Raw genomic sequence first — 10,088 nt, forward strand, 5'->3', positions numbered from 1 at the left:
GTAGGCAGCAGGGATCTGACAGACAAGTACGATGCACGTCTGCAAAGTCATGTAGACTACTTTAACTACTTGCTTGAGGTTTGCCTAAAAAGAGTAGTTAGAATACAGCTTCAGGTTAACAAGCAGAAAATTAGTTGTCAATGCAAGATGAAAAATCCAGCAGGTAAACCAGTTATATAAAGGGCAAAATACATATTTCAGTTCACTCTTGTACCCGTTAATGACATATCTTCTAACACTCCCAAGCCCTCAAGCACAAGAACTGCATTCGGCCGTAGACCCTCTTGCACATACTCTGACAAGGCCCTTATATCTAACAGTTTGTTTAATGATGGGTAAGTCACACTGTTCCAGTAACTAGAAATACCAAGCCAATGAAAAGTCTGACAGACGTAAGAGCATCTGCAGCTTCCACATGTTTGTGGAAGTACAGTGTGCTAAGAATGATGCCACTGAGGAAGACTATCCTCCAATGACAACAAGTGCTATTGGTCTACTGTAGTAAGACTACAGACTCAATTCCTGCCATAGCACTTGGTTCACTTATCATTGCTCCTGCTGAACGTTGAGAGTCAAGACTAGGTAAGGACACTTCTTCATTAGTGACATTATTCCATAAAATATATACTTAGGATATCACAAGCTGAAATCCTGTTAAAAAGCTAAAATCATTTTAAGTACTTCAACAGTAAAGTATATTTCACTTTAAGACCTAATACCACTTCTGTTGTGAGAAAAATGATGGTACCAAAAGGCCTATACAGCTATTCTTCCTCATTACTTTGAAGTATATTTTGGATTTTATAGTTTGAACCTAGCTTCAATAAAACACCTATGGTTCTACTTCTGCCTCACATTATGGTGTTAAGTAACCTAACTGTTGTCCCTCTCAAAAGCATAAGAGAAAGAAGAGAACATATCAGTTATCCAAGTCTGAGTGAGATTCCTATACCTGCTTAGTTTAGGGGGGTTTAATTCCATTAGAATCAGAATAGCTCTTAGGAAGTCAAGCTACTTTTAGGATACATATTTATCCTGACAGCAGTAGGAATTCTAATAATCATATACAACCCTAAAAGAAATAATGACCATTTTGCTTAACCTGAAGATTGAGAGAGTGAGAAGGCAGATCTAATTACAATATAGTAACAAATACTGAGGGAGTTTTAAACAGAAATCAGTATTGGTAATCTTAACTCAGATTCTTTTTAAAAAGAGGTATTTAAGTCATAGTTCTAGCCCTGTGGCACTCTTATTGTGTGTACCAAAACTACCTCCCACTAGGGCCCAAGATGTAATTAACTCCGACAAAATGACTTTCTGAACAAGTTTCTATGATCTTCTCTGCATCCCTCCTGTCAAGACTTTGGTTTGATAATATTCAGATATTTCATTTATTATTAGCTGTTACTCTTCCCAGTAATGCTGAACTTAAGGGCTAATCTGAAAGTTACATTATCACCCTTGTCCTACCAAACATGCATACAAATATAGTGATTTCTGTAAGCATGGCAGAAGGCTTACAGACCAGCTACAGGCAGAAACTAGTCTATGTTTTCTCTAGACAGATGGTATTTTTCTTCCGTATTTATCTGTCCAATGAAATTTATTTTTCAGTACAAGCTCAGTATTGTTCAAAACATGACACCGCTGAAGTTACTACACATTGAATATACCTCCATTTGATTCTTTGTTAAAAAAAGCACCCAGCCATATAAATCAGAGTAGAAGTTAATGTAGTTTTTAAGTTTTTCCTCTCTTGCAAAAGGAATAGTTCAGCAGACTTTTTTTGGGGGGAAAAGAAAGGCACTTTGGCTTCAGTAGAATAGTAAGTTGCAAGGTAGCTCCACTTTGTTTCACTGTAGTTTTAGTTTCTAATACTTAGTGCTGTCTTTTGAAAGACCTGCTTCCTGACTCCAGTTTATCTCTGTGAAGAATATGAGTTAGTTCCCACTTTAATATAAATATGGAGAACAAATGAGCAATATAGAATCAATTCTAGTCAAAACAACCACAATGTGTACTACTAGAGAAAATATTTTGGTAGTATCTTTATTAAACCTTTCAAATAAAATCAAAGAGTCCTTGCAGAAGCTTATCCTTAACCTAATTAAGAGTTTAGTTTTAATTCTTGCAGCAGATTTTAATAATGAAAGGGGGTTTTTTTAATGAGAATGTTGATACTTTGAAAGTTATTGACTTCCTCTTCCTTCCAGCCTCCATATGGCCACTCTGCTTTCAGTACTTCTAAAAAGGATGAGAACTCACTCGTATTAATGATACAGAAAAAAAATTTTGGCTTTTACCCAGGCTCCACAAAGCACTTAATGCAAGCATACATGAGCCATGTAAAGAAAGCACTGTCTGTATTTCTTCAAGTGCTTTAAGAGCTCAGATATGTCTTGACAATTCCATATTTTAAAAGTTATTCTACAATCTTAACAGAGAAAAAGTTAACAGACAGATTTTTCTATTAAGAAAATCCTAAAACCTTAGCTAAGGACAAATAGTACTATTGAAAATGTTGTGAAAGAATTTAACCAAAGTCCCCTTTTTAAATTCAGAATTATGAGGCTCCTGATACAATAAAATTGTATTACCACAAGTTCTAAGACTGGTAATTTTACTGTCCATACCATAATTGGCTTTTATAGTTCATTGCTCTGTTCTTTCCATCTTCAATTTTTAAATAAAATAAAGATTGTAATGTCAAAGATACAGTACCTTAAAATAGCTAAAACATACATTGTTTGGCTTGTTATCAGGCTGCTAACTTAAATATCTGGAACTGTTTATTACAGTTTTAAAAAAGGGCTGCTTTTGGTATGCATGCTTCTTGCTTTAGCCCTTGTGTTCCAGTACTAAGATATGCTTCAGGAAGATGTCACTTGCGTTTCTCAGCTTTTTGTCCTGGAATAGTCCCCTCCCTGCCCTTTGACACTTAAAGAATCTGAGTGATTTTAGTTTGGGCTAGGAAAAGATAAAAGGCAAGAAATAGAGCCAATTAAGATCATGAGTTTATTTGTTCCAGCTCTTCAATTAGAAGGAAACAGAAATGAATCATTACAGATCTCAGTGAAAAAAGCTGTTGGGATCAGATTTTCTTTAGAAGGTGTTTTACTTCATCAATATACTTTTTTACTAAAAAGACACCACTGAATGACTATATAAAATGTGTTACAACAGACAACATTCATGCTGACTGTAGCCTGCGCACTTTCTTGGGTGCTTGCTTTGGAGTTTTTGAAGACTTCTTTGTTGACTGTACTGATTTGACAGCTTTGGGTGTTGCAAAAGACTTTGCTTCAGGCTTTTTGGGAGTCTTTTTCATCTCTTTTTCCTTTATTGCTTCCTTTGGCATGCTGAGCTGCTTGGCTTTTGTCTGGTTTTGTGATGTCTGTGAGTCTGCACACTCTTCTGTAACTTTATGTTTTGTTTTCGGAGTCTCCAGAGCTAGAGGCTGTTTCTTTCTCTTACGGAGCGGTGTTTTAGTTTTCTCGCCCACGTTGTCACCTTTATCTGGACTTGGTTCCATTTTCTATATTTAACACACAAAAAAAATTACCTTTCTACCTAAGAAACATCTTTACTGTTTTTCAAGAAGAAGTATCAATGAAAACCATTATAGATGACAAACGTTTTCTATCAACTGAACTGTACCCTAGCCCAAATAATCTGTTCCTATTTCAGTCTAGAAGCAGAGGATAAAACACATAACTAAATCATGAAAAATAATGAAAAAATAAATCTATTTACTTTCTTAGTATTTTGTTAAGAGATGCAAGGATCCTCTTGGCCAGTCAAGTCACTGACCTCTGCTGGCAGAGCTTCAAACCACAGTCCTGTTCTGCCACTTTTCCAGACTTAATAGATTGAATAGAGATCAGTTCTCTTTGAAGTCCACCTGTACACACACAAACTGATTCCACTCTTATCTGAGCACTAGGCCTAGTATTCCCTAGAGTCCATCACATATTCCCAAATGTTACTGTTTTATTCATCCAAATGAGTCTGGTTGTTTTGCAGACATGTTAATGACATGATCCACATCATTTCCAATACTGGTGACAGTAAGTCCATAAAGTACTTCATGCAAGCTGCTAGCTCTCAATTTATATTCTGTGATTGTTAACACTGCATCTTACTATCCTAGAGAATGTTACTTGTTTTTCCTCAAGTTTTGCCCTGCAGGCAGAAGATGATATATTAAAGTACATTAAAGTTTAATTTTGCAAGAAATCTTGAATTAAAAATTTTACGATTTACTTGATTAAGTATAAGGCTGTTTCTCAATCATTTACCCCTTCTTCTGACTTCAGGCTTGTTATTCGACCTAGACAAAATTGCTGCTATTCAGAAAAATACATAAAAGGACAATAACCACTGTCTTCCTTTGTTTGTAAAAAGGGTTAACTAAAAAATAAAAAACCCCCAAAACTAACCACCTCCCCAAGGTACACCCCTCCCCATACACTCAGTCCTTGGTTTCATGATATATTCACAACAAAATCCAGTTCACTTTGTGTTAACACACACCGTTCCCTACAAACCAATGAACAATTTAAACAGTTCAAAATCTTTAGTTTTAACTGAAACGTGAGTTTCTCAATATTATTAAGCAATTACCGTCAGCTCAGCTAAGCTGGTTGTTTGCATAGGCACCAGTTGTGGAATTTCTTCATCATCATGATCATCTGGTTCTTGGACTACTACTTTTTCTTTTATCACAAGCTCCTGGGTGGTAGCAGCAGCATTAATTTCAGTTGTCAAAGTGACTTGACTGGAATTTTGTTTTTTAGCTGCCTTCTTTGGTTTCTTGTTCTTTCCCTTCTAGAATTAATTGGAAGTACATCTCAGACAAATCCCCATAACATTTCTAAATTTGTAATAATTATTTTAATATGCTTAAAAATATGACGGTCTAGCAACATTTATTTAAATACTCTTGTTCAATAGACCTGGACTGCTCAACCATATGTAAAATATGAAGAAATGCATTACTTTCAGAAGTTTGTAATAACTAGCTCATAAGTAAGCAATAATAATGTCAAGATTAGAGTCTTTATGTTGAATATATTTGCTCCAAATTTATTTTAGACAAAAGAACACAATGAGCAGGACTCAGTATGAAGGAATAGCTGATTATATTCTTCTTTTTGAAAAGCAGGCAAACCCCCTATCATATATACAAATATATGAGCTTGTGAATTATTCAGATGCCACTGATTAGCCAACAAATGGATAGTCTGAATCCATGTATATGTTAATGAGTGTATTTTCAGAAGGCAAATACAAATAAACAATGCAAGCAGAAGTTTTAAGAATGAATCTCAGCTCCCTCCAGTTTAGGACTAGAAACACCTTACTTATTTCCAGTTTGCCTTACAACCTATCAGGGATTTTCCATAATTTCATCAGTATTACTGAGTATTTGAAGTACTCAAGAGCCAGGAGCGCCTAGCCCATTTGTAGCCATACATGCCTGGGATCAACTACTAAAACATTTAAACCCAACAATCACACACTATAATGCACAGAAGGAAGTCAATTTGGTTTTATGGAAAGTTTGAATATTTTTTTTTTTGTTTACCTTTACTTCCTTTTTTTTGAGAGATGGCTGTCTGTCAAGCTCATCCAAGTTGGAAATATTTGCAGTAAAAATCGGAAGTGCAACTGATTTAATTGTTTTGAGGTGAAGAATTTTTACATTTTTCCAATTCTGGAACAACAAAACCAGTATATTATGTAAAAATAACAGGCTGAATTATGAAGCAACTTGGCTTTAATGCTATCAATCAGCAGTACCTTCGGTAACTTCTTAGCAATCACCTCAGCTGCTGCAATGGTATTATCTACTATCTCCTCAGCTTTCATTCCAGTGTGACCTATACGTGCTGTACTGAAAGAAGTGAAGAGTAATATTTACATGTGGGCAAATAAACATTCTTTAAGTTACTTGTTTTTAGGCATACCCAGAAATGAAAAAAGCCCACTTACCTGCAATTATCTTAACTTTCATAAAGGATGGCTGGCTATTGCAGAAGTCTTTTGTAATAACAGTTAGAATAGATTTACCTGTATTAACCTTTCTGTATTTGGATATGCAACTTCTGCCTTATATTACTAATCATATTACCAATTTAGATCCTTTTAGATGCACAATAAATTAAAAAAGTCTTACCAGAATAGAGTATTTTGGAAGTAATTTTTATCTAATTTAACAGTAGTATTTTTCTAAGATTGTACATGCTGTTTGACAGTGATGCCTAGAAATTTCTTAGGTATAAGGAAAAAGAGACTAAAGCTAAAATTTACATTAAAACTTCTTACTAAGTAGAACTACTGATTTCTTTATACAGATTAAGGTTCAAAATGGCCCACATCTGGAATGGTGACCATTAACCTCTTCACACATTAATGGAATAAAAATAACTCACTTAAAATTCCTACAGTTGAGGTACGACTGTCCTTCAAGTGAAGTATTAATCTACTCATACTTACTAACAGCACCCTTTGTTGGTAACTGGGAGCGTAGTCCCCTGGATATGTTTTTGTAGTTCCTTAGCAAGATTTCTGGCTTTCAGGTTTACAGATAAAGGTGCCCTAAAAAAGAAAAGGGGGGGAATTAAAAAAAAAAAATAAACCAACTAAAAAAGTCAAAACAAACAAAAAAAAACCAACCCCCACCCCCCAAGCCAACCAACACTTTACTAAGAATAATCTAATCTTAAAAAAGATAACGCAAAATGGATGCACAGAATTTCAAGACCTACTTTTTCCTTTCATAAAAGTGTTTTCCCAGATGTGAGGGCAAGAGCCTTCTAATTCGGTCATCAGACAGAAAGAGATCAAATCTGTTCAGGAGGCGACGCTTTGCTTCAAATAGTTTATACTCTTTTTTGAGAGTTTTATACGAGATGATCTGCAATGCAAGTAACAGTTTAGTCTCCACTGCTGAAAATGCAGCCTAGAGTATTTCTTAGAACTGCACAGAATTAACTCACGTAACTGATAGTCTATCATAGGGCATTATTTTAGAATGCTGAAGACAACCAGTAGAAAAAGGACACAGTATGTTTTGGTTTAAGAATCAAACAATATGGATCTCTTGCATATTTACTGCAAATCACCAAACAGAACTTGAGTACAAGGTAACATCTAAATCAAGGTTAAATACAACAATAAGATTATTTTCTAGTTTTATTGCTAATAGCATAAACAATCCAATCCAGCTGCAAAGAGCTCAAATATTTTACATTGTGAGTTTTCCCAGTTGCTTACTCAAACATAGTATTGAGCATTTATCTAGCAATTACATCTGATTGCTAAAGATCCTGTTTCAAATTAAAGAAATTACTCTGAGTAAATTTTGAAGTTTAGAAAAAACTAGTTTTAATAGAAAAATCTCACTAGAGATGATTAACTCAGAACCATTGAGATTAGAATATTAAACAGCAGAAGACAATAATTACTCTCTCTTTTCATTGGTACAAGAGGAAAGAAATAACTACTGTACTATAGCATCATATATCTCTTACCTGGCTAACACTTCTGATTCCATTCTGGATTAAAAGTTTCCTGTACAGATTTTCAGTCTGTTCTGCTGATAAATTTGGTTCATCCTTTGTGAAGAGGCAAACCTCAGTTGTTTCTGGTCGGATGCCATGGGGCAGTGGTCTACAAGAAGAATATGAGATGCATAGGGAATGTCTAAAAGGAGAGACATTTCTTCCTGAACAAGGTCCTTTAACAAGTACTACAGGGAAGCTATGTATCCAGACTCTGGTCTTTGTTAACTTCTGAACGTCTTCGGTGGAACCTATGCTTTTTAAAGCACACAGAACTATAAAAGTTAAACAATCATATATCATGTCTCCAGTCAGATACCCTGCTGAATCCATCTGTCCTGCCAGGAGCAGTGACCCCAGGTCCTGGGAGCAGGAGGCCCATCCATTCTCCCCTCTTTACACCATGGCTGCATCCAGTCAACAGACAAGTCTCTGTAGTATTGGGGCCCAGATAAATAGATGTAAGCTTTCTCAGTATAGCATAATTACAGTTTAAAAGAAAACTTGTAATTCATGTTCACTTTGGGGTACCACAAGAAGGAGGCAGGGGTCTTTCTAATTACTCGGTGGTGGGTTAAGACAAAGAAGAGATTGATTTCTTTTCTTCAACTTCAGGACTGAACGGCACATACCTTTAACTGGCAACCAACAAAATCCGTGCTCTCTGTGCGCATAAAGCTGGCACAGCCGAGCTGCCGGTTGCACCGAAGGTGGGGGTGAAACAGTGGCCTGACCCGACAGTTCTCGCTCTCGGCTCGGGAACTGCCACGACACGGTGGCGGCAGTCGGATCCCTTCAGCTCAGAATCACCTAAGTGCACTTTTCCAAGCCAAGGGACAGGAGCAACCCCTGTAACTACAGGGCCGAGGGTGAATTTCTTACATTTTGATGACTTGTGCCACCCGCGGCACCTTCCACACCGTCACCAGGAGGTGGACGTTCTCACTCTCGTTGAGGAGCTGCGCGTTTCTCTTGGCCTTGCTTCTGGCGAAAGCCAGGAGGGCCTCCACCGCCTTCTTCACCTGCAACAGCACGGCAGCAGCCGGAGTTAACGCCCGGCCCGGCCCGGCCCGGCCGCGCTCCCGTCCCGCCGCGCCGCCCCGCCGTACCTGGGCGCGCTCCAGATGGTCCGGGCCTCCCGCCATGGCTCCGCCGGCGCCACGTGCAGCCGCCGCGCCTGCGCACACGCCGCCTTCCGGGGCACGGCGGGGCACGTCCGGGGGCGGGCTCCCGGCCCTTCCGCCCCACCCCTGCGCTCCTCCCCGCGGGGCGGGCGCCGCGCGGGAGCGGGCGGGAGGCGCTGGCGGCCCGCGTGGCGCCTGGGGTCCGGCCGCGAGCGGCGTGGCGCGGCGGGCGTCGTTTCCTCGGGAGGCAGCTTTGGCCCAGAGGGTCGCGCAGCCCTCGGTACTCGGTCACAGTGTCACATGCGGTCACATGCGGAGTAGCCACGTAGGGCAGACTCATTAAAATCTTCTCCGCACTGGCAGAATTTAGGCATATGATACTAGCTTTGGTGTTTCATAATCTGATAATTGTATTAGCCTTGCTCCCATCCCTGCATAGGCTTTGCATATTTTAGAGCAGCTATGTTTTAATAAAACGTCAACATATTAGTGTGACATGTTAAACCAGAAAAAGTTGGATGGTTGGGACATCTCTGAAAATAAGCCAGGCTAGTCTTGCAAGATATCATTGAACAGTATGTTTGAGGCCTGACTGTACTGGATCAGCATAGCATTAATAGGATAAAACTAAAGGGATGACTATTAGTGACTCAAATTCAAATTTTTCACATATCAGTCTCATACAAGTTCATTTTTCTACAACATTTTAAGTCTGACATGACTAAATTTTACTAGATGTCATTTAACTAAACATGTTCGACATAGCTAATAGAGCTGTCTTGGAAAAATAAGTTAATCTCTGGATAAGAAATATTCCATCCTAATACAGCACGCAATGAATATAAACTACAAAGAATGTGCTTTTAACTTAGCAAGTTCACCAGTTAATAGTTACTCTTACAAGGGAAATTAGGTTTGTTATTTTCATCAATGTTACTGCTGTACACTAAACATATTCTGCTGTAGCCCCCAATTTAACTTTTCTGATTATAAAAGTATTTTTCCTTAAGCCACTTGTCACACTTATTTAAATGCTAAGATTTAAAATGACATCATTGCAAGCCATTCTACCTCATTACTTACTTAAGAGGATGTTTCTATATATCCCTAATTTTATACTTTCTCCTAGCAAAATGGATGTACAAGTAGCAATTATTTCTGCTGTAAACAGGTCTTTGAGGTTTAAGATTATTCCCTTAGCATGTATCCCAAAAGTTCCAGGATGAGGTTTCTGTTCCTCCAGATTATTTGAGGGCAGATGTCAAAATCTCAGGTGTCTATAACTGTACTTCTTGCAACAAAACTAGCACAAAGGATATGCAGAAATTAAACCAGGAGTAAGAAGGCCCTTAGAAGAGATCTCAGAACAAAAATCTCCTGGCTAGATCTGGAGTTC

General features: G+C 38.1%; 1 protein-coding gene across 1 annotated transcript; it reads right to left on the bottom strand.

Moving 5' to 3' along the window:
- Positions 1–3,004: 3,004 nt before the first annotated feature.
- RSL1D1 (ribosomal L1 domain containing 1) lies at positions 3,005–8,752 on the bottom strand. The gene is made up of 9 exons (XM_074886165.1): positions 8,678–8,752; positions 8,451–8,590; positions 7,539–7,677; positions 6,774–6,922; positions 6,502–6,603; positions 5,806–5,899; positions 5,591–5,719; positions 4,627–4,830; positions 3,005–3,538 (listed from the first exon to the last, which is right to left on the bottom strand). Exons 1-9 carry the CDS (start codon positions 8,711–8,713, stop codon positions 3,194–3,196), a joined length of 1,338 nt encoding a protein of 445 aa, XP_074742266.1. The 5' UTR covers positions 8,714–8,752; the 3' UTR covers positions 3,005–3,193.
- Between the last annotated feature and the right edge of the window lie 1,336 nt (positions 8,753–10,088).

The sequence above is a fragment of the Strix uralensis genome, chromosome 16 (assembly GCF_047716275.1).
Source record: "Strix uralensis isolate ZFMK-TIS-50842 chromosome 16, bStrUra1, whole genome shotgun sequence".
NCBI classification, from domain to species: domain Eukaryota; kingdom Metazoa; phylum Chordata; class Aves; order Strigiformes; family Strigidae; genus Strix; species Strix uralensis.